This window comes from Tetrao urogallus, assembly GCF_951394365.1.
Source record: "Tetrao urogallus genome assembly, chromosome: 24".
Classification (NCBI taxonomy): domain Eukaryota; kingdom Metazoa; phylum Chordata; class Aves; order Galliformes; family Phasianidae; genus Tetrao; species Tetrao urogallus.
This window is the reverse complement of record NC_136837.1, coordinates 1420990-1444273: the sequence shown is the minus strand read 5'-3', so window position 1 is coordinate 1444273 and position 23284 is coordinate 1420990. Positions and strand designations below refer to the sequence as shown.

The 23284-nt window shown below is 52.8% G+C and overlaps 1 protein-coding gene across 1 annotated transcript; it reads right to left on the bottom strand.

Annotated features, from left to right (window-relative positions):
• Nucleotides 1–12502: 12502 nt before the first annotated feature.
• DEF6 (DEF6 guanine nucleotide exchange factor) lies at nucleotides 12503–23146 on the bottom strand (the record flags this gene model as incomplete). The annotated part of the gene is made up of 11 exons (XM_079546511.1): nucleotides 12503–12717; nucleotides 12836–12926; nucleotides 13514–13712; nucleotides 13909–14075; nucleotides 14509–14807; nucleotides 14886–14994; nucleotides 15122–15268; nucleotides 15432–15659; nucleotides 17547–17762; nucleotides 19070–19210; nucleotides 23051–23146. The coding sequence occupies 11 exons, from the start codon at nucleotides 23144–23146 to the stop codon at nucleotides 12503–12505; spliced, it is 1908 nt and encodes a 635-aa protein (XP_079402637.1).
• Between the last annotated feature and the right edge of the window lie 138 nt (nucleotides 23147–23284).

The window sequence follows — 23284 nt, the reverse complement described above, 5'->3', positions numbered from 1 at the left end:
CAGACACTGAGGGGCTGGCAGCCATCAAATTAAAACAAAGTGCTTATAATTAGAAGGACTTCATCTTTAAAGCAGGTGTAGTTTTGCTGAGGGTGAGCTCCAAAAAAAAAGCAACCTCAGCATGCTCACTGTGATGGAGAGAACTCTCCCACCTCTATGCCCCTCACAATTGTTTCTTATTCAGACAGGGTTGGTGGCAGCTCCATGTCCAGTCCCCACTGCATGCTGCATTGTCACCACGTGTGTCTCCTCCTTGGAAGACGGAAGCTTCCAGGCAAAAGAAAGTGCCAGAAATGGCCCAGGCTCACAATGTTGACCTGCTCCAACAGTTGTTTGACTTACTGTAAAGGAGGTCGCAGGGCGCCACGAAAGGAAACCAATTCACCATGGAAGCACATCTCTGTGCTCATTTGGAGAAAAAAATCAAAACAAATTCATCCAAATGCACATCCTGTTGATTGTGCATTCAGCACTGTATGGGAGCGTTTTCTCAGATGGAGTGCACACTGAATACACACCAAAAAACCGAACTGATTTCCATTAAAAAAAACTGGTTGACTCTTATTGGCCATTATTTGTAGACATCCCTTGGATTGTGTCACCATTTCCGAAATCTGATGATCAAGTACCAGTTTTTGTTCCTCCTCCTTCATGTCATCTATTGCTAATAAAAGCCAAATAATAGCTAAGCAGATGCTGCAACACAGGAAAGGTAACCAAGTGCAGAAAACCAGGAGACGCAACCATTGAAAACATGTTTGTTTTTTGTTCCTGAAAGATCAGCATGCCTCCTCATTAGCTAATGAGATTCCAGAAGCACTTACTACTTAAGTGTTTCCTCCCTCACTCAGAAGCCTTGGCTGCAAGGCAGGCTCCGTGCAGGAATAAACAACTGGAGCTGGCGAGGCAGAGAAAGCATCTACCCCAACACCATGGATGTCCACTCCTTGTCCTTTCCTCCACTGCTGCTGTCTGCTTTTCACCAAGTATAACCCAGCCAGCTAAGCATCAGGTGCTGCCTGAGCTGCTATTACTGTGTTGCTGCTAATTACTCAACAACATATGACAAAGGAGTACAGGAGATTCCCCTGCTTGCCTCAAGCTGCCAGGCTTGCCAATGAATCACACATCAGCCACATGCTACAACTCATCCACTTCCTGGATACTGAGGAAGAGAAATAAGTCAAAGAGTTGTGAAACTCACTGGATTCTTCTCTTTTTGCATCACAGCTGTCCCCAGAACCAGGTCAATGCACTCCAAAAGGAACTTCCTGCTTTCTCTCTAGTGCTGGGTTTTTTTGGAGGGCAGGACCTGCAGGAGGGGCTGCTTTTCCTTTTCAATTCATCTTCCAGAAGCTGCAAAGATACCTCTGGCTCCAGGGGCTCCAAGACATATCTGATGTGCTGCAAAACCTGTAGATGGCACATACTGGATGAGTGTTCGTGCTTCTACAGGATCATCCCTACACAGCTCACCTGCTTTCCAGAAAGAGGCGCTCTGCCCTCTTCAGCCTTGGAGCTCCACAGCTCCCTTTTGCAAAAGGGGTGGAAGGAGGATGGGCACCAAAGAGCTGAACACTCACCAGCTTTTATCCAAAGTTCTGCTTTGACTTGCAGCAAATCCTGTCAACCCCCATACCTCCATTTCCTTCATCATCAAAAATAATAATAATTGAGTTCTGTAGTGCTTCCTTCCTCGTCCTTTCTTTGCTGCATGAGCTCACATAGACGTCATGTTTTGGACCTCAATGCCAAGTGTCATTGTTTGTTCCCATATTATGGATTTGGACACCTGTTCCCAGTCACGCTCGCAAGCCTCGCCTCCCCCAGGTCAGTACACCACGCTGCTCAATTCCATATGAAATGTTTCCAGGATTGCTTTCAACAAGTAAACTGCCAAGTCTCACGCTGGAAACTGCCAACTGATATTTGTGTTTTGCTGTCAACTCAGGACAGCCCAGAGCGGGCAGGGGATGTGTGCGGCTGAATGATGGGACGAGGAGCACATCCAGGAAACAAGCAGCTACCAGAAAGGTGACACCTTCTCAGTACTGGAAAATGCACAGATGTGTCGTCATTTGAGAAGATCATTAAGTTTGGTAATGAGAGAGGACCATCCCTGCTCACACCAGGGCACAGCAGAGGTGACATGACTTGTCCTGTAATGCTGGGCAGTGCTTTGCCCAGCTGCCTGTGGGCACGTTGGCTGTGGGATGGCGTGCAGCTGTGGGCCAGCAGCTTGGCTGCAGCATGCCTATACAAGCACTGCAAAACAAGCTTGCTCCACGCTGCATGAACAGGCTGCCAGGGAAGAAGACGCTGCTGTTCTCTGGAGGCCATGTGCTGCAGGAGGACAATGCTTTGGGCACACTGCATTGAGCTCAAACCGCTTCTAGTATTGGGAGGGACGCAAGGCAGCTTGTGAGGCTGTCAGGACGTGCAGTATCCTGACCCCACATGCCCATCCTGCTGCCAGTGTAGAGCCAGTGCCCAGCATCAGGCTTGCTTTTACATCCCTGCTTCCTCTCTGGAAGTGCCCAAGAAGCTGCCTGGGAACACTCCCCTTTACCATCCCAAAGGGAAATAAAGTCATCACTCTCTGAACCTCCAAGTTCTGCTGCATTTGCTCCAAGGTGCTGGCTTTGCTTACAGACCCCTCGTCCACCAATCCACAGCAGGCCACGTGGGAGGATCTGGTTTCAAGAACACCAGTAATTATAGAACAGAGCTGACGGGAGGAGCTCGCAGGAATAGCAGTGAGGTTCCCAAGGCAAACAACAGGCACAAGCTCAGAACTGCACGTAAAGGGAAATCCAGAAAAGCAGTAAGTGCAGCAAGTTGCCACTGCAAACTCCAGAGTCAAGGAGCACGTATCTGTGGGAGCACTGGGTGGCAGTGAGTGTGGCTGCCCTGCGACATCACTGCTATCAGAACACGGCATGGTTTCCCTCAAAGCCTCTGCGTCACTGGGACACCAGTGAGCGTCCTCACAGGGCGATCAGACCCCTGGAAAACAACGGGAAAACAGAGAAACACAGCAGCAGGCCACTGCTCTGAGTCACTGGAGCCAAATTTGGCAGGAGCCAAGTACCCAGCAAGACCTAAAACCAGGCAGCAGGTACTCCCAAATCCAGGAAACCAGCCACAAAAATATCATCAAACCTTTCTGCAGTGATTGAGATCCCCTGTGCTAAAGCTACCAGTCTGTAAGCTTGTTATGCTTACACTTGGACTCCCAGCAATGCACTACATATTTTGTAGACCGTAGCAAAATATCCTGAGCACTCGGCATGCAGCCCTGATCCCAGGACACAGCTGACAGTGAGCAATTATGCCCAGGCACGGGTTCAGATGATTCAGCACAGCCTGGGAACGTCCGCACCGAAGTGGTTGGAACAAATTGCCACGCTCGCTTCATCTCCCCTTCAACCACAGAAAGGGAGAGAGAGAGAGCAAATCTGAGTTTGACTGCATCCAGAGAGCATTAAAATAACTTTGTTGCACAAAGTAGTTCAACACCCTCTCAGAGATCTGGAAGAGAGATGTTTCCTTACTATTTTTGGCTACGCTCTGTGTAGCAAGAGCTGAGGGAGGAGCAGAAGTTCCCCTGTTTTCAGCCGATAGGATCAGTGACCCCTGCCAAGGAGAGGATCTCAGCATGCTCCTGACGGCTTGGACTTCTGCCTCGGCTCCTAGAGAACAGAACACTGTAGCAAAGCCTCAGCACCTTTCGTAATACCCTCACCTCTTGGGCACAACTGTGAGCCCAATACAGAGAGCTCCCAGGACCTCCCCAGCCCCAACCCCACACTTATGCATGCACACCATCAGCTCTTTTCTGATGTCCCTAAGTCACACAAATAACCCCTCCTCACAGATATGAGAACCCACAGACTTTTTGCATCAGCCCTCACAGGGTTGACAGCTTCCATGGTCCCACAGCTCTGGTAAAATCCATAAAAATCAGCATAGCGTTAAGAACAATTTTAGGTACTTTAAGGCATATTTCAGATTTGCATTAAGATGAAATTGAGACTTGCATTAAAAACAAAAACATCAGACCGGATCGAGACTTGAGCACCACTGAGGTGACGCATCTCCCCTGTTCCCTCTTTAGCCTGACAACACCTTTCCTAGAGAGACATTTACCACCAGCAATATGATTCAGAGCAAAGTTCGCCTTAACAGATCACCAGAAAAACCCCAAAACTTCCCTATCAACTTAGATAAGAAAGCTCACCTGCCCTTATAAACCATCATATCCATTCCTTATCTGCATTCCATACGTCATTGGGTTGAACTTGCATGTCCTATTTTTTCCTATGCAGAGTTGCAATTCACAGACGGGCAAACCAGAAAAACACAGCACGAGGGCACTGCTTCTGGTTAACACAAGCACCATCTGGCTGTTGCTATCCACAAGCCAGAAAGATGCCCTGCTGAGAACCCAGCAACAGGAGCAACGTGTTTCTGACTTGTATGTTTTCATCTTGACACCTCTGTCAGGTCAGGATTCCCTGCAAACCGCAGCCTCAGATTTGCCTTTTGAGCAGGATCTGTTGGGGGGGGTTTCCCAAGGAAGCACCCCAGCACATACCTGACCCCTTGTGATGTTCATGTTCACAAGCCCTTGAAGGACACAGACACGTGTCAGACACTGTGATCACAACAGTAATTTTAGAGCATTACTGGAAACTAAGACCCATCTCAAATCAGTTCTGCTCCGTTCTTGCAGTCAGGCAGCAGTCCATCCAAAACCATTCATTCCTGGGTCTACAGGGTTCATACTGGCATCAATTGCAAAGTAACTTCCTAGGCATTCTGCCAATGCAAATGTGTTCTAGAGTACAAGATTAAAGAAATAAAATAGCTCTTCTACTGAAGAATCCCATTTGTACTCACTATGGAAATCATTTGTGCCTGTCTTGACTTTGCCAGTCTCAAAAATTTCTGCAACAGTGACAAGTAGCATCTCTGAACAGTGATAATTCTAAAAAAAATAGAGACTTCTCTTCTCTGCAGCACCTTATGCAAAAGCAGACCCATGGCAGCCAATACAAACAACAAAACAAGCCCACACCCCTGAAATTCCATAGTGAGGGCAAGCCTGACTGTTCCAGCAGCAAATAATCTCTTAGCCATAAGCATTTGAACAGCATCGCACCTGATTAAAAATCACTTGCCTGTCAGCTCCTGCTGCCTGAAGGAAGCTGTGAGCCCCTTACTGTGCCAATCTCTTAGTCTCTAAGAACACAGTAGACTTGCAGTTCATAATTGAAAAGCCATAGCAGAAACATTCCCCCAAACACAACAAGATGTACTGTACAAAAATACAGATTTGTCAACAGACAACACTCTCGAGAGGAGACCGTTAACATCAGCAAGCAATTCTGCACAACAATGCTTCCCTGATCAACACAGCCTCCTGTGGCTCATTACAAAATCCTCTCCATACACTGCAAAGTTCCTTGGAAGTCCACGTTCCAAATGCCAGCACTGAGAGAACAGAACAGTTGCATAAACTTTAAGAGACATTTTATAACTTAGCCCCATCTCCATCCAGCTGAATACATCAGATGTGTGCTGTGGCAGAAATAAACCCACCCCCTCAGCACAGACATGCAAGTGACCATCCTGAGGAACTTGAGCATCACCACAGGCAGCACTGGAGTCTGAGCCACGTCCTCTATTGCAGGGCTGAAACAGTAATAACCCACTCAGTTTTGCCTGAGTAAGCAGTCATGCAGTAGCAGATGTTGTCGACATTGGTGCCAGATTGCGTGAGCGATAGGTAGGTGATCATTTACCTAAGTGCAGTCCTCTCCAATTTAAAAGAGGCAATTTCAATTGTAAAAACCATGAAGTAACCAAACACTGTTATACTTCGAAAGCAGCTGTTGGCTCAGAAGAACAGGGTTAGACCACAATGCTTAAAGCGCACGCCTCAGCAGAATCCAGAAAGACCGCATTCAGAAACTGAGCAAAAAGTAAGGCACAGGATTTAGAATTAAGAAGCGACTTCAGAACGTCTCTGCTCACAGGGAAAAGTGAGACCTGGTGAAAGCTCTTCCTCAGCTCTTCCCTACCCAAAGTTTTAATAAAAATAAGCAGCGTGCTTTTCAGACCTGAAGGCAGAAGGGAAAAGTTACCTCTCTGCAGCTGTCCCTGCCTGCCCGCCGCTGAGAGCCGCCGTTCCGTTACCATGTCAGCATGGAGAGCTGGGGACCAGAGTGATCTGCAAGAGAACACAACACGGATTTCCACAGCTGTGCTGAAGGCCAGATATTTATGCCGCTGGGAGAACTGGGACAGATCCAGCGACGTCTCTGAAATTTAAACACACACTCCCTCTGCTGCGCGCTGCAGCCACTTGCTGGGGTGAGTTCCTCTCAGCCACTGTGTTGCCTTCCCCTTGTGCTGGCCACATTTGCAGCTCCATTATCCCCAATTTTTGTGACTGTGTGCAAAGTTGATGTTAAAACATAGAGCTCATTGAAAAAATCTGCTATGGCCATGAGGTGGTTTGCTTTCTTGACCTCCTTGGGAGGCTGCATGAGAGTAACTGCAACTTTAATGAACCTCTCCGGTTCTTGAAACTTAAGGATTTACCAGAGTTCACCCCTCTTGGTTTTCCTGATAGTGTTGCAAATAACTGCAGGCACAGGAGAGCAGTAAGAGACCACTGCTGGGGGAAAAGAAAAAAAAAGTCTTGAAGACTTTGAACGAGAGGACTTACAGAAAATATGCTCTATTTTTAGACAGTTATGCAGACTAACTGGACTAACACTAAACAAAGATGCTGTGAACATGATGCTACTTGAACCCACGTACCCTCCCTGACATTGCACAGGCTTAGCTGCTCCTCCCACCCTGATGGAAAAGCCCCGTTCTGCAGCACTGCCCCTTCCAGCAGCAGCAGGCTCCTGAGGCAGCCCAGCACTGATCCCACACCTGCAAACTGCAGCCTCTCCTGCACCTACCTCCCAGCTCCAACAGGCGCCAGGAGTTACAGATACCCATGACGACGCCAAGGAAGAAGCAAATTTGTCCCAAAAGCCAAAGCAACAATTTGTTGTGCTCTTGGAGAGGCTTACAGGGTGGGCATGGAGCAGGCTGATCAGCACCAGGCACATCCAGGGGAGGGCACAAGCCTGGAGAATAATCCCCGTCCCTTGGAGCAGAGCGTCAGTCCCAACACAATCTCTCTTCCTAGCAGTAATATAAAAGTACAGATAATACAAAGATCAGCCCCTTCAAAGCAAGCGATCACCTCTGCTCTGCAGGGAGAGGCTGTGGCACAGTGGTGCCGCACACATGCAGATGTCACCAAGGGGAGGGCACAGGTCCTGCAGCCAGCCCTCTGCTCCAGCAGGGCTGTCAAGCACCCACCACAGCTCCACGGTCATAGCAGAATGCTGTGGCTGCAGCAGGCTTCAAATCCCACCCCAAAAACAGAAGGTGGTTTTCCCCACCAAACATCAAGACAATGTTCTTCATTAACTTCCTGATGAGGAAAGGTAATAAAGTTATTACATCCCCACTGGCACATCAGGAGCTGGCTTACTTCATTTCCACCAGCAGTAAAACCCATCCCTGACTCGGTAACAAAGTTGACAGCATTAACCAACACATGAATCATGTACAGAGTGCACAAATCACACCCTGGGCTTGCCCCCAGCACAGGGCAGAGCGCTCACTGCTGCTGCCAGAGATCTGAGCATTACGACTAAATCACCAGCTCACCTTGTGCAGCTCGCAGGCAAGTGCCAGGGCATGCCCAGCACAGCGTGCACAATGCACTGCTTGCACCGGCTCAGCAGGGTGCAGAGGGAGCTGCCAGCACATCAATCCTGAAAGCTTCCTCCTGCAGTTTTGGATGATAAGTCACAAGGAAAACTCACACCCGACATGTTTCTGTCAGCCAGGGAAAAGGATTCTCCTGAAGGCAGCAAGGAGTTTACACAGTGAGACTTCTGAGACCAAAAACTAGAAGTACAACATGGGCTGATGTACGAGGGTGACCAACTTGCACCGTCAGTCCTCCTGCACTGTAAATCTTCAGCCCCTCACACAGGGCTGTCCTAGCATGTGAGTGAACACGAGGCCTCCTGGCCCAGCTGCTGGAGGTAAGAAGGCCAAGGCTGCCTGGAAGGAGGAAACCACACTGGGTTTGAAGTTCCAAGACACAATGCAGCTGATGGCCAGCAGATCCTGTGAGCATCACTGCACAGGGTTGGTCTGCTCTCTGCTCCAAGCTGCACCTTCAGCCACTGAGCCTCTCTGTGCCCTGATTTCCCATCCAGGGGCACTACAGCACAACACTCCTACCTCGTAAATATTTTGTGAGGCCTAATTCATTGCCTTGTGTAAATAAGCTGGAGTCCCATAAACAAATCAGGCAGGTAAGCATTATCTGAGGTGGAGTCAGCATACAGAAACCTTTGAAAGTATAATAAGGCCAGGAGGTATTTTGACCACAAAAAAAAGGAGAGGTCAAAACAGTTGGATGCAAAAGCAGGATCCTTGTTGCTTGTGATGACAGCCCTTGGAGGTGGCCAACAAAGAGGGAAAAAACACAACAGGTTGGAAATAAAAAACAAAAGAGGGAAGTGGGAGGTGAAAGAAAATCACATCTCGTTCAGAGGCCCTGCCTCCTACTTCTGCACAATGCTTTACCTTTCACCTGGGACTTTTTACAAGTGCTTCTCAAGCTCGTTAAAAGCTCCAGTCCACCCAGTCAGCAGAGCTGGTGCCACCACAGGGCAGAGCCCCCCTGGGGGAGGGTGCAGCCCAGCAGGGACTGCTTGGTCTATGGCCAGTGTGGATAAAGGTGGCAGTCCTTTACGCCATCACTGTAGAAAATCACAGGGAGCAGCAGCAAGGATGGGACCCCTGCTTCCCTACCACAGAGGCCAACAAAGCTGCCTGGGAGAGCTCCTGGGGAAGGCCATCCACAGAATCACCGAGGTTGGAAAAGACCTTCAAGATCATCCAGTCCAACCATCCACCTATCACCAACACCAAACCACGTCCCTCAACTCAAAATCCAAACATACCTCGATCCCCATCCTTTTGCTTCTCCTTCCTGCCCACATCCCAGCAGAGCACCTCAGGGGTCCCCTGAAGCCACACACCTTTGGGGACACGCCTGTCCCTGACCCCCAGCCTGGCCATCTCCCCATTGCAAAGAGCACCTGCACCCTCATTAACCCACTGTCCCCACCTCCAAAGAGCCCCCCATCCCTCAGGAAGCCCTCAGCAAGCCGTCCCAGCCCCTCACGTAGCTCTCAGGATTCCCCCTCTGCGCACCCTCCCCCCCCACGACAGCTCCGCTCCCCCCGCCACCCTACAGCCCCCCACCCCCACGTGCTCACAGCACCCCACACCAAATCCCTACGCCCCTCCGTGCTGCTCCCGCCCCGTGTCCCCTCGCGACCCCCGCCCTGTCCTCACCTCCCGTGACGGCCCCGCTCCCGTCCCGCAGCTCCGCCGCCGCCGCTGCCCCCCGCAGCCTCACGTCACCGCGCCCGCCCTGACGCCACCGCATTCCCAGCGCCCCGCAGCCAATCGGAGCAGCCCGGAAGTGAGTACCGCGTTACCACGGCAACGGCCCAAGCTCGCCCCGCCCCCTCTCTGTCGCACGGCGCCCCCTGGCGGGCTCAGGACGCACGTCTCCTTCTCTCGTGAAAGGCGCGGGGCATCATGGGAAATGTAGGCGCTGCCAGCGGGCGCGCGAAGTAAGGAGGGAGGGGTGGAGGCACAAAATGGCGCCGGGGGGGGGGGGGGGGGCGCCTGACCTGGGGAGCTACGAGGCTTCCCCTCCGCTCCCCAGCACGCCCCTCTCGTTCTGTTCTTATACTGTGCTCAAAGTTCTTGGACTGGGCTGAGCTTACACCCTCATGCCTTGGGTAAACCACAGTGCCGGCTGATGGAATCAGTGGTGGTATGTTTTAAAGCACAAGCCTCATTCGTGCTGTGGTTGATGATGCCCCTCATTAATGAGATATAACCACAGTTAAGAACAGGCGCGGCACTGCTTTCAGGGAGTTACAGAGTACTTGTCTCTCCTGAGCTTCTTCCAGACTAAATCCCAGTTCCCTCAGCCACTAGTTGTTACATTTGTGCTCCAGACCCTTCACAGCCTTGCCCTTTTCTGGACGTGCTCCAGGGCTTTGATGTCTTTCTTGTAGCGAGGACCTCCTTGCAGCCTTTCTGCAGGAGTTTATCCTTAGGGAGAGGTGCTGGTGCACATCCCAGCACTGCACGCCCGCTGCTGACTCAGGCAGGTTGCTGCTCCTGAAGGATGGGACAGGCCTGGCTGCTCACAGCTTGGCAGCCGACCAAAGGCAGTGCTGACACTGGAGCCTGACGTTCCCTCCACGCCTGTCCTCATAGCATTAATTCTGGTGCACAGGAACTAGGCTGTTCAGAGCAGAAGCGACGTTCTGATGAGTTGCTTTTAAAGAAAGTTGGTGCAACCCTAGAGCTGCTGAGAGGTGATGGCACGGTCACCCCTGCATGCCTCCTAGGGTCATAGAGCCCTTCTGACAAAGCTGAGGTTGTGTGGAGGTGGCTCTTTTCCTCCTGGCATAGGTGTGGCATGGCACCAATCCCAACACCGCTCAGGGAAAAGGTTGAGCTAATGGGATCATGAAGGATGGTGCTGCCTCCCATCAGCACATTTCCACCCAGCCCATTTCCTTCCCGCACGCTCCTGGTTCCTCCCTCTGCCTGAGGGTCTCATGGGGCTGCAACTGCTGTGCTGGGGTCACCTGGGGAGCTGCAGGGATCAGTGCCACACCTCGATGCAAGAAATGGCACACTGTCATATCAGAGCCAGGCAGAAACTCCAGGTCTGCCTAGAGACTGTGTAGGGTTGTCGCGGCCATACAGCACTGCTCAATATCCCAGCCCCTTACAATATCCCGCGGTACCCAGCACAGTGAGGAGGAGGAGGAAAGGTGACACATTTGAGCTGCCACAGCCCCTGAGTGGCAGGATGGGTCCCCGAGGCCATCATCACGAAGGCTGCAGCCACCCGTGCCCCCTCTGAGCTGCGTGGGACTGGGGCACGGGGCTACTGGGCACCCCCACAGACACACAGAGCTGCTTTGTACAGGAGCAGCCACGTCATGCACATGGGCCTGCAAACACAGCCTCTCTGTGAAAATAACCATAAGAAAAGAGCACTGTAAAAACCAGGGGGAGGAAGAGCTCTGTGAGCAACCGCTCAAAGCCATGCCAGTAGGAAATAGATTGCAATCTCCCCAACGAACTGCAGTTAAACTGCATCATGAGCTACTGTGAACCTGGGTTTGGTGCAGGGCTTGCTAACGACGTGTTTTCAGAAGGGGCCCTTCTGAAATAATGAACTGTCCAAAGTCACAAATAGGACTGTATTTAACAGAGGGGCTTGAAAAAATGAAACTCCACGTTTGTGGGGTTTTTGTGTGCAAGGAGGTTGGCCAGGAGACTTTTGGCTTTTGTTCTCGTCTTTTAGGGAACAAATTAATTGAAGGAGGCAGACCAGGCTGATGCCACTGAAGGGAGCTGACACAGCCACCTACTGCCAGAGCAGAGCCAGCCCTGTTGCCTTGGGAATTCTTTCTACTGCCTTCTGCAGGCCTTGGACTGAACCTGAAATGGGGCTCTGAAAAGGGTCTCCTGCAATTCAAGGGTGAGGACATTAGCCCAGAGCACCGTTCCCTTCCTATAAATTAATTATAAGGAGGTGCTGGCACTCCCAGAGGATACCCATTGCAATTCCTCATCTACAGACACTTCTCTGTTCCTCTTGGCCCTTCTAAACCAAACCACACTCCACTGGGTCAGTATTCATTGGTTGGGCTCTTTTCTATGCTGGGAATCCAAACTGTGTACTGCACACGAAGCAAGTCAGGTTCCTGCAGGGCCACAGATATGCAGGGAATAAGGTTTATGGGCCAGTGGCTCCAAAAGTTTTATTACTTCTTGGTTTATATTGACATCTATGTGACTCCAGTGACTTAACAACCACTTTCAGGGAATGCACGTGTAGTTAAGGACATACTGGTCCACCTGGTCATTGCCAAAAGTGCCCTTTGTGTAGGGGTAGTGAGAAGGCACTGCTCAGTCCCTAAAGCTGCCCTGGAGGCCCCTTTTGAGGACAACGTGTCCAAGGGCACAATGGATGATGCTGCTGCCACAGCCAGTAGAAACCACGGGGGAATGGCAGTCCTGGGCCACACAGTCCAGACCCACTGGTGGCATCTTCAGGCAGTGTTGAAACCAGTGTCTGGTGTGCAGGGAGGTGAATCCAGACCACACATCTGGGCAGCCCAGAGGAGGAAATGGCCCTGCTGTGTTCTCCCAAAGTTGGGCTGAGTTCTTGGCAGTTGTGGCTGCAGCATGGAGCATCTCTGCTCTACATGTAGTCAGTCACCTATGGGCTTGGTGCTGGTCTCTGCTGATCTCCAACCCGAGATGACCATGCTGACCAGGCCTGCTGGGCTCTGCCATCCTGCTACTGGTTGGAGGGCTCTGTGGCCATGGTGTCTGCATCTGAAGACGGCAGTGGGCTGCTGCTCCCGCCATTGCTCACGTTCTCTTTGCTGCTTTCTCTCATGGGGTCACTGCCTTTATCCTCTACTTTCTGCTTGAGTTTGAGGGAGGAATCTCTCCGGCACATGAGGGGTGGGTAGCCAGCAAAACCTCCTCCACTCATGTTTGTACGTTTGTCTGGAAACAGATTTAAAAAAAAACAATTGTCTGTCTTCTCCGAGTGGCCCAAAGAAGAGGACAGGACAGGAGAACCAGCAGCAGCACTGAGTTGCGTGCCATGGGGAAGGTCTCCTACCTCCTGGCTCGATGGGGTGCATCAGGCGGTTCATCTGCACGTTCCAGTGCTTGACGTTGGTGCTGGCCTGCCTCAGCTTCCGCTGGGCTGCCTGCAAAGAGACAGAGCAGAGGTGAGCCAGGACCACTGGCAGGAGTTTTCCCTGAACCTGGGCTGGAGGCTCTCTCTAGGATGGAGGCAGCACACCCTCCTTTGGTCTTCTGCTCCTCCTGCTCCCAGCCCTCCCTGCTCCACACGTTCCCTGGCCTGACATTGCTGCCCTCTCAGGGACATGCCAAGGGGCAACAAATCACCCTATGGCACAGCTCAGAAAGTCCCAGAGCTGTGCAGTGAGGAAATGCCAGCATTTTCTACAGCACCCACCCCATCAGCAGACTTCTCAAAATAGCATCTGCCAGTGCAGCAAAATGGGGGCAGAGCGGCCACAGCCTCTTCCCTGCTTCAGTGGCTTTATGAGATGATCACCAGCCTGGCACAGCTCTGCAAACCTTCAGGAGAAAACCTTAGATCTCCTCTCCCTGCTGCAGCTGATGTAACCCTGAAACCCAGCCTGGCTGCAGCAGGTTGCGTGACAGCAGGTCCCCAGGTTCTCTCCAGCATGGAGGTGACTCAGGGGAGGCCTGGAAAGTCCCCTGGGTCTTTCAGTGTGATAGGAAGAGGCACTAGGGTGATGCTCACCATGACGTCTTGGTCCACCCGCTGCCTGTTCACTCTCACTTCTTCCAGCTGCTTCTGGGCCTCTTCCAAACACTTGTTCTTGTTCTCCATCTCCTGCTTGAGGACTTGCTTCTCCAGCTGAGTTTTGATGATGTATTCCTCCTGCTCCTCCTTCAGTTTCATCAGCTGCTTCAGCTTCTCCTCTTCCTCAGCCAGTAGCCTGCCAAGAAAGCGCACAAGGTGAGGACATCCCTCTGCCACTTCATCCATCAGCTCCCCACATTCCTGGCATCAGAAGCACGCTGGCTCCCCAGGGAGCAATTGAGGACAGCTGAATCACCCTGGGGAGCATGTCTGACAGCCCTGCCCCTGGGAGGAGGGTCGGTGGAAGAGATGCAGGGAGGCTCTGCTCCTACCTGGCCTGTGCGTATCTCACGGACTCCTCGTCGTGCCGTGCTTTCACCTCCTGTTGCAGGGCCTCCTGGAGCCGCTCCTGCATCTCCTCCAGCTCCATGATGCGCTTACGCTGACGCTCAGCCTCCTCTTCCTTCAGGACCATCTCTGCCTGCATGGAGGCACGGGCCTGTGGCCAGGAGAGGAGCTGTCAGGGTGGCTGGGGCCTGATGTGCCACATGCCATGAGGAGCCCATGGGGAGAGCTCCAGGGCAAGGCTGTTTCCCTGCTTAGAGGAATGCTTCTTGAGGAGCCAGCATCAGCTGCAAGGATGGAAAAAGGCTCCCTAGGCAGCCCAGCAGCCTCTCAGCTTCGTGTACCCTCAAGCAGTTTGTCCACATCTTGTTCCTTGGGTATCATGTGCTGACCCTCCGTCCCTTGTTCCCATGTCACACACCACTATGCATACACCACCACTACCAGAGTTAGCAGCAGTGTTATTGCAAGAGGAGAACATGCTCCTAAAAGCTCTATCAACCCTCCCCAGGCTGACCAGGCCAAGGGACAGAGATGGGACAAGCGACGCAGCCCCACTGCAGGACCTGCCTTAGGTTTACCCCCACCTGCTCGGCTTCCCGCAGCTGGATCTCCAGGGTCCTCTGCATCTCCTCGTGCTGCTGCCTCCGCCGCTGCTCCTCCTCCTGCAGCAGTATCTCTGCCTGCCGCTGGGCCTCCTTCAGCAGCTCCAACTCCTGCAGTTTCCGCTCCTTCTCCTCCTGGAGCTGCTTGAGCCGCTGTGTCTCCTCCTCCTTGGCTGCTTTGCGCTGCTCCCGTTGCTCGCGCTGCTCCCGTCGCTTCTGCTTCAGGTCTTTGTGCAGGGACTTCTTGCCTTCAGCCTGCAGTCGAATGGCAGTCTGGATGGCTGCGGAGGGAAAAGGAGGATGTCAGGAGGGATGTGAGATGCTGGGGACAGGGCACAGAGTGGGCACGGTGTACGAACCTAGCGTCCACTCCTGGCGCTGCCGGGTGTCAGAAGCACTCATCTCATACGTGCGGGATGAGGTCTTCACACAGAACATGCACCTCTTCCCATCCCGGTCAGGCAGCACCTACAGGGAGAGGACATGGGATGGCATCATTTCCACGTGGATGGGGGATAACCGGTGGGATGAGAACCAAGAAAAACCTCCAGACACATGTGGGAGGTGTTGCTCCTGCTGTGAGCCCAGCGTGTACCTCCACACAGCAGTGCTTGTCCAAGACAATGCTCCCCTTCTTTTCCTTCCGCTCCTCACTCATGTAGTAGGACAAGGCACTGGGCTTCAGCATGAACCACCGCTCCGACCAGTTTCTCCTCAGCTGCCCCTTCTTCCAGAGGTAGCCCTGCACCCAGGAGACACAGGGTTCAAAAATGACGTGGGGGCAGGATGGGTGTTTGCGTACTGACATGGAAACCACATCCTTAACAACTGGGAGAAGACCAGAAACATCCCCCAGAGAGGGACCATCGCTCTCAGCCATGCCCCAGGACATGTGGGCTCCTTGCCTGTTTGAGCACGTCCTCAATGACCTCTTGGTACACCTCCTCCACAGCCATGCTGATGGCTTCCTGCTCGATGCCCCGCAGCAGCCGCCCCGAATTCACCATGTCCAGGAACTGCCAGACCGTCAGGCCGCCCTGCCCCTGTGGTTCCTGGGACAGGCAGTCGTCCAGCTCACAGGAATTCAGCTCCACATTCATGGCCGTGCAGATCTTCTTTAGTAAGTATTCCACCTGTGGAGATGGGAAGCTCAGCATCGTGGAGAAGTGAGAACCACCACATAACCACCGACTTGGACCAACAAAACCCATTCTGGAGGACCTAAAACCACATCCCTTTCCAGCCTGGAGATACAGGAGCCTTATCACAAAGGATGGTTGATGGAAATGGGCAAGTTTTCCAGGCTCAGGACATTGATTTTGGGTCAGAGCTTGACCATTGCATGGAGGCTTCTCCTTTTTATCACAAGACCTACACACTCTTGGCTTGTTTGATTGAAGAGAGAGAAGTCATGCTTTAGGTAAGACTTCCAAGCACTGCTGTCCCTACACAGAGCAGGGATCAGACCACAGCCCTGACCACAGCACTGCTCTGGTTTCCAGCTGACCTCATAAAAACACTGGAAGGAACAGGGAAGGGGTCCCTGCAAGGGAAGGGAACATCATTTCAAGACTATCAATTGCTTTCAAAATAGAATTGCTGATGATAACATAGAATCATAGAACCATGGGATGATTGGGTTGGAGGGAACCTTAAAGATCATAGAACCATGGAATGGTTGGCTTTAAAGGGCCTGGCCTTGGCCTGGGTGCCCCCCACCAGCTCTGCTGCTCAGGACCCTATCCATGCCTTGGGCACTTCCCAGGGCAGCCTGCGCCAGGGCCTTACCACCCTCATAGGAAACAATTTTTTCCTCATGTCTCATCTAAACATTTAGTTTAAAGCCACTCCCCTTCATCCTATCTTCCCAGCATAACGTTGGGACAACTTATTTTGGTATCCACAGAACTTGAGAGCAAGGAGGGCAGGTGACAGAGGCGTGACACAGCAATGTCCCCTGCCCCAGTGGGATTTTCCTCTCTCCTCATCCATCTTGGGAGAGGATAATAATTCAGCTTGTTTTATTTTTTTAATTTTTTTTCCTTTTTTTTTTTTTCAGCTCAGCTCAGCGAGCAGCAGAATGATTCATTTGGTCTGGGGAACAGGAAACACCTCTCCTAGGGCACAGGAAGTGCGGTTGCCTTTGTACATCTGCACACCACTGCACTTCTTTTCAGTTCTCGGTGCCTTTTCTTGTTTGTTGGGGTGGTTTTGTTTTTTTGTTGTTTTTTTTTCCATTTGTTTGCCTGTTGGTGCTTTGGGGCTGCTCACCCATCTCAGCTCCATCCTTGATTGTTGCAGTGGGACCTGGTGAGGCTACTGTTGGCTTTGGTGCTCCCCACCTCTACCAGCCAACTCATGGGGCTTCCACGTGATCTCTGGACAAGGGAACTCCTCCTCCTCCAAATACCGCCTGGAATTTGGGGATTACCACCAGTGGCCCCGGGTGCTTGCAGTTAATTCCCTGGCTGTTGCTCAGGGGCTGAGCTCTCGGTGGCAGCGGCAGGGATAGGGATAGCTGGGTCTGCTGTGCCACTGCCTTTATGGGGAGGGATATGGGCTGAGCCCCTCATCGTCATCACAACAACAGATTTAAGTTGTCCCTCATTATTTTTTCTTTCTCCCCATGAATATCAGGAGGAGCCCTCCAACAGCATGCCCAATGCAACTGCTGGGTGAGCTGCAAGGGCTTCAGTAGCAGACACAGATGGAGCCGAGCTTTGGATGTTCCTTGGTTGACAGTCTGCAGGCTGGCACAGTTGCTTCCCAGCTACCTAAATTCAACCATGGAGGAATGCTGTGGCTCAGCACACACCACATCCTCCAAGACATCTTTCCTCTAGAGGCTTCAGCATCTCAGAGGGTTCCTCCAGTCACCCCCCCTCCATGGTCATGGCTGCTCCCCCCAACCCGAGGCACCACATCTCGCAGGATGTGATGAGGCAGCTCAGGAAGGACGTGCTGGGTTGTGATAGTGGGACATGTCACCCCAAAGCGAGCCCAGGAAAGGCGGCTCCTACCTCATCTGGCACCATGATGAGAGGATATTTGTCTTCAGACAGAAAGTTGAAGAGACACCAGAGCTTGAAGGCATCCTGGTGGGAAACAACACTATTCCCATTCCGGTCAGGCTTGTAATTTTTCTTCGCTGTCAAAGTCCAGCAGAGCTCATCAAAGTTTTCTTTGACAAAGGCACCTTCCTCCACCTGCAGACAGGACCCAGGCTGGTGAATGTGCTGCAGGATTGCAAGGGGGAAGACTGCAGGGAGGGCAAAAGCTCCACACCGGAGGCCTCCGGTTCCTGCCAGCACTGCTGATTCAAATAAGTGGCGAGGCACTGGCGTGTGGTGCCAGGACAATTCCTCAACACAGACCCCTTACACAGATGATTTTAGGCATGGCAACCAGTAGAGAAGGTGCTACAGGCACCTGGGCACCATGACACATCATCTTCCTGGTAGTGGCACTCATGGAATCAATCACAGAATGCTTGGGTAGGAAGCGACCTTAAAGATCATAGAGCCATGGGATGGTTGGGTTGGAAGGGGTCTTAAAGATCATAGAGCCACAGGATGCTTGGGTACAGCCCCCCCAGCCCCACTCCTGATATGGGCTGGGTGCCTGCATTAGCTCAGGCTGCCCAGAGTCCCACCTGTATCTATGATCTTGGGCACCTCCAAGGGATGGGGCTGCAGAGCACCAGCAGAAAACATACCACAAAGCATAGCCAACACCACTGGGCTTCCCCAAACGCATATGACAAATGCCTGGGTGGCTTTGGGTCACTTTCCTTATCCCATTTGCACAAAAAGAGGAACTGAGGTTTGGTGAAGGAAGTGCTGTGCCACAAGTAGGCAGCCCAAGAGGAAGGCACGATGCCTCCATTGGCCCTGTTGCCTGTCCACAGGTTCCAGAGGTCACCAAAAGCCTTTGTCAGGGCTGTGCGTGGTGCATCACTGCTGTGCTGTGTCACTGGAAGGTGGGGATCAGACCCTTGGCTGTGTCTGGCCCTGCACTTTCCCAGCCATGCAGCAGCACGTGAGCAAACCACAGTCTGCAGCAGCAGAGCGGGAACAAAACCTCGGGGTGCTGGGTACCAGGAACAGCTGAGAGCCCCACTTACCAGGAAAAACCGCTTCCCCTATCAGTCTGCCTATGGGATTTATTAGTTTGACCAGAAGGCAGGTTAAAGATCACCTCCAAAAACCCACATGGGAAACTGCAACGGTTTGGGCCGCTCTGCAATGGGAGGGATGGGGTGTGCTGGGCTCCCTAACGCAGAGTCCTTTTGGGAGGCAGCAGGGAGGGAAGGGTTACGGCCTCCTGTGCTGGGCCCCAGTGTATTTAGAGCATGCAGTGGAAGAAAGCTGTCAGCCCTCACGTGCCTGGAGGAAACAAGCACTGAGCCGCACCGCATGAAACAAAGGTGCTTTAGAGCCACGGAAAAAGAGAGAACCCCCCCGAGCTTCCAACCTGTCCTCCTCCATCTCCTCCTTGTTCACCAAACCCCCTGCCCTGCAAACCAGGGGGGGACACGGCTCACCTTGTCCAGGATGTATTTGTTGAGGTAGGGCATGTAGCCCTGGCTGGACACCGGCCCGTCGTCATCATCACGGAAATGTTCCTCCAGTGCCACAGGGTCGTGGGGGATGCACAGCACCGTGTACAGGTTGTGGGACAGCACCTGGCGGGGCACGAGGGGGAGAGCAGGGTGAAGCCTTGGGATGGCACCCCCGAAAACCAGCCTTAAAGGTCAGCTGGACGCAGCCAAGAGCGAGGATTTTCTTATGTTCATTTCTTTCCTATGTTGGCACGTGGATAATTTTTTTTTTTCAGACATTACAGAGCAAACAGGACATGCTTTGATCAAGATAAGCCGCCCCGAGCTGGGCTGCTTGGCAGCTGCCCTCAGCAATGGCTTAAAAAAAATGAACAAATGCACCCAACCCGCCGCTGTGCTGTAATGCTGTGCTGCTTTCTGCAAGCGTATCACCAGAAGACATAAAATAAAAATAAGATAAAGTTTAAAGCAAACGAAGATTAAATGTTGTTGGCACGGAAGGCGGCCAACAGTGATCTGCACACACACCAACTCCAGAAACACCACAGGTATTGGGTTTAGAACAGATCCCCCCCCAAACAAAGCTCACTTTGCAGCACGTGAATTTTCCATGTGTTGGGAATTTGGATGCTGTCACTATCCTTGAGCTGCCAGCAAGCAGGAGGTGCTCCACGGAGATACCCAAGGTGGTACAACACGGCTTGGATGGACAGCTGGCATCAAGGCGATGGGGCTGGAGACTTCCTCCCAAAGGAGAGGAGCTGTCAGGGGCCACGCTGCTGCACAGCTGGAGATGGTTCTTGCTCAACCGGATTTTCTCTCTCATTCTTCCCCTTCGGAGCGATGCTATCAGCAGGGCTCCACCCAGTGTGCAGACACCACGAGGGCTGTAGCCCCGAGCGCTGCGCTGCACCCTTTGGGGTTTGGCACTGCCCTAGGGGCTGCGCAGGGGTGGGAGAGATGGAAACACCCTGAGAATCCAGAACAAGAGCAGGGAACCGTGGCTGTGCCTTCCCCTTTCCATGCAGGGCTTTCATCCACAGCCCTCAATGCTCCAAAGCCACTGTCCTGCTGAGCACTGCCCTGTGAGCCATAGGGATGTACTGTGGGGATGAGCTCACCCAAGCATGCTGTGAGCCACGGGGGGGTCTCACATGTGCACCCAGCCATGGCTGGCACCCTGAGCCCCCCTTGTGCCCCCACACACTGCAAAGCATGTTCTGCTTCTCGCTGGAATGCTCACTTGAATATTGAAAGCAAAACAAGATGGGGAGGAAACCCCCAGCCAAGGATGCAGGATGTGCGAGGTCAGGGCTACCCCGACACTACGGGGACAGAGAATGGAGGAAAACACCCCACAGCCCTGACACAGGGCAAAAATCTAGGGGGGCTGACAGGGGAAGGGAGGCTCTGGCCACTGAAATGCAGCCGCAGAGTGCTTTGGTGACGCTGCCTTTCTGCGCTGCGCAGGGGTGGAGGGAGCAGCTGCGGTCAGCCCAGCACCACGAGCACCCCACGTCCCTCCCCAGCACCATGGGGGTGGAACACGTCACAGCACTGAAGAATGGCAGCCTCTCATCTTCTCCCCTGTGGGAGATGCAGTGGGCGACGCCAGGGCTGGGGGTGAACTTTTGGACCAGAGCTCAGCTCTGCGTAACGGGCACAAATCCCACGTGGATGGGTCTCTGGCATACCACAGAGAGCTGTGCTGCTGCCTCAGTTTCTCCCCTTTGCTCAAAGCACAGCATCCCCAGAGGTGCTGCAGTGAGCCCAACCCAGGGAGATGCCTCCAGGAACCTCTGCCAGCAGCAACAGAAATGTGAGCGGGGTCTGCATGTCCCCATGGTTCAAGCACCACACTACAGGCTCCCCCCCAGGGGACATTTTCACCCAGCTGAGCTGCTCTCAGCCCTCTTGTCGGCCAAACTGCCAGCACCAGCCTGTGCCAAGAGCCCTTTGTGCATTCAACAAGCACAGGAGCTTCAGTCCAAGCCATGCGGCTCCATCCCGCCTGCCCCAGGGCATTGTAATGCACTGAGCCTGTCTGGTCCCCAGGGCACCCAGCCAAACCCCAGGACCTTCAGGATGGGGGCTCTGCCTCCCAAAGCTGGATGTGTGCCCCAGTCCCTCCCCCCAACACACAGCCTTAGGACCACCATCTCCCAACCACGTTTCCTTGAGAAGAGAAGCCTGGAGTATGACCAAACCCTATCGGGACTGCCCCAAATTTGGGTTTTCCAAAGTTTTCCAGCAGCATTTCCAACCCCAAGCGATGTGAGGCTTGTAGGCAGAGCTCATGGCAGCATCAGGAAGCGCAATGCTGCGAACAGAACACCCCACATCTCTCAGCTCATAGCACTTAACCACAAAACTGTCCTTCCTTCCTCTGCAGATACCCACCTATGTCACACAGATGTACACACAGTTTCTTGCACAGAAGCAAGTACGTGTAAAGTACTCAAGTAGTAGGAGTGCATGTAAAGAACTCAACTGCTGAACCCAACGTGGGGAGGGCAGCCCTAAATCCTGCAGCAAGCAAAGACCGGCGACGATGGGCAATGGAAATGGGAATGGAAATGAGGGGTGGAAAGCTGCTGAGCGTTGAGACACGCAGTGGAACAAGCACTGCTTGGGTGTTTCCAGCACCGTGTGGGTGTGCAGAGCCTCTCCTGCAGCCACGTCCCCATTTCGGGCCGGGTGGGAAAACAGCATGGGGTGAATCTGTGCTCAGCTCTGGATTAAGTCACCGTGGGGATGCAGTGCTCAGCCTCTGCACGAGGGGCTCGCAGCTGCATGGGCTCTCCAGGAAACTGCTGTGAAACTCAGTGTCTTCGTGAGCTCAGCACCACCATCCCCGACACAGAGCTTGTGAGATGAGTGCTGCACGTGGTGACATTGGTGCTTTCGGAGCAAGGTGTGCTCCATTGGGGCTGGGATTGAGGCTCAGCACCTGTTCTTGGTTTGCTTTGGGATTTTCCTGGATTTCTTCAGCTATTTCTACGCTTCCAGGCGTCTTAAAAAGAAAATGGCACACACAGCCTTCAGCTCTGAGAGCCTTCAAGAGGAACCCAGCCCATGCAGCCGGGCAGCAGGAGGTGCCATGCAGGTTCCCAGCTCCCCATTACCTGCCCTGGGGGAAGCCCTCAAAAGTAGGAGGAAAAAAAGAGGAGAAGAGGTTTCTCTGAGGGGTTTCACAACGCATCTCTCAGGCTCCCGATGCAACGCTTCACCATGTTTTGCGTGTTTCTAACTCAGGTCCCTTCTCTGCACTGCAGCCCCAAAACAGCACATCCATCCCTATGAGAAGCAGGCCAAGACTTTAAGCAACCAAGAAGAGCTGCAGTGTTTGCAAAGGAAAAAAAAAAATTAAAATAATTGCTGCCTGTCAGTGAAACCTGGTGGATTTCACCAGTCCTGGAGGCGATAAATGGGCTATACGAGTCTTTCTGAGGACGGACCGAGCTCAGAGCCTTCTAAAAGGTGCTGAGGGGGTGGAGGGAAGGGGAGGTCGGCATTTTGGAGCAGTGATGTGTTACTGCTGGCCCTGAGCACAGAGTAGCTGTCATATTTAGAACTTTCTCCCTCCACCTTCCGACCCTGAGCTGCACAGGAAGAGGCACCATGGGCGCATTGGGGTGAGAAAACAGCCTGAGTTTGGGCTGATAGGTGGGCACAGACAGCATAAGAAACCAAAGCCATGAAAAAAGAATCCAATTTCCCCTCCATTTTCACACCGAAAACACATTTGAACGCTGATTCTTTGCTACCTTCCCCCCCCACGCACACTTTTTAATGCTTAAAATGGAGGTGAGGCACAGACGAACTTCAGCGCACCGCATGTGGCACAACAGCACAGCCCTTCACCCCTCAGCACTGAACCTCTCCAGGACCCCACGGGCTTGCAGAGCATCCCCGGAACCCCACAGCCTTCCCCAAACCCCCCCAGCTCCCCCAGTTACTCACTTTGAGCTGAGATTTGGACACTTTGCCGCTCTTCTCCACATCCAGAGCAGTGAAGGCGTACCAAATGGACTTGAGCAGCTCAGCTCGCAGGTCCATGGCTTCAAGCGGCGGTGACAGCGGCCGTTCTGTCAACGTTGTGAATCCGGTTTCAGGAAACCGATTGCACCGAGAGCCCCGAGCGGCTCCGGCCGTGCGCGGAGCAGCAGCGCCATCTGCGTGGGGCTGCGCTGCGCT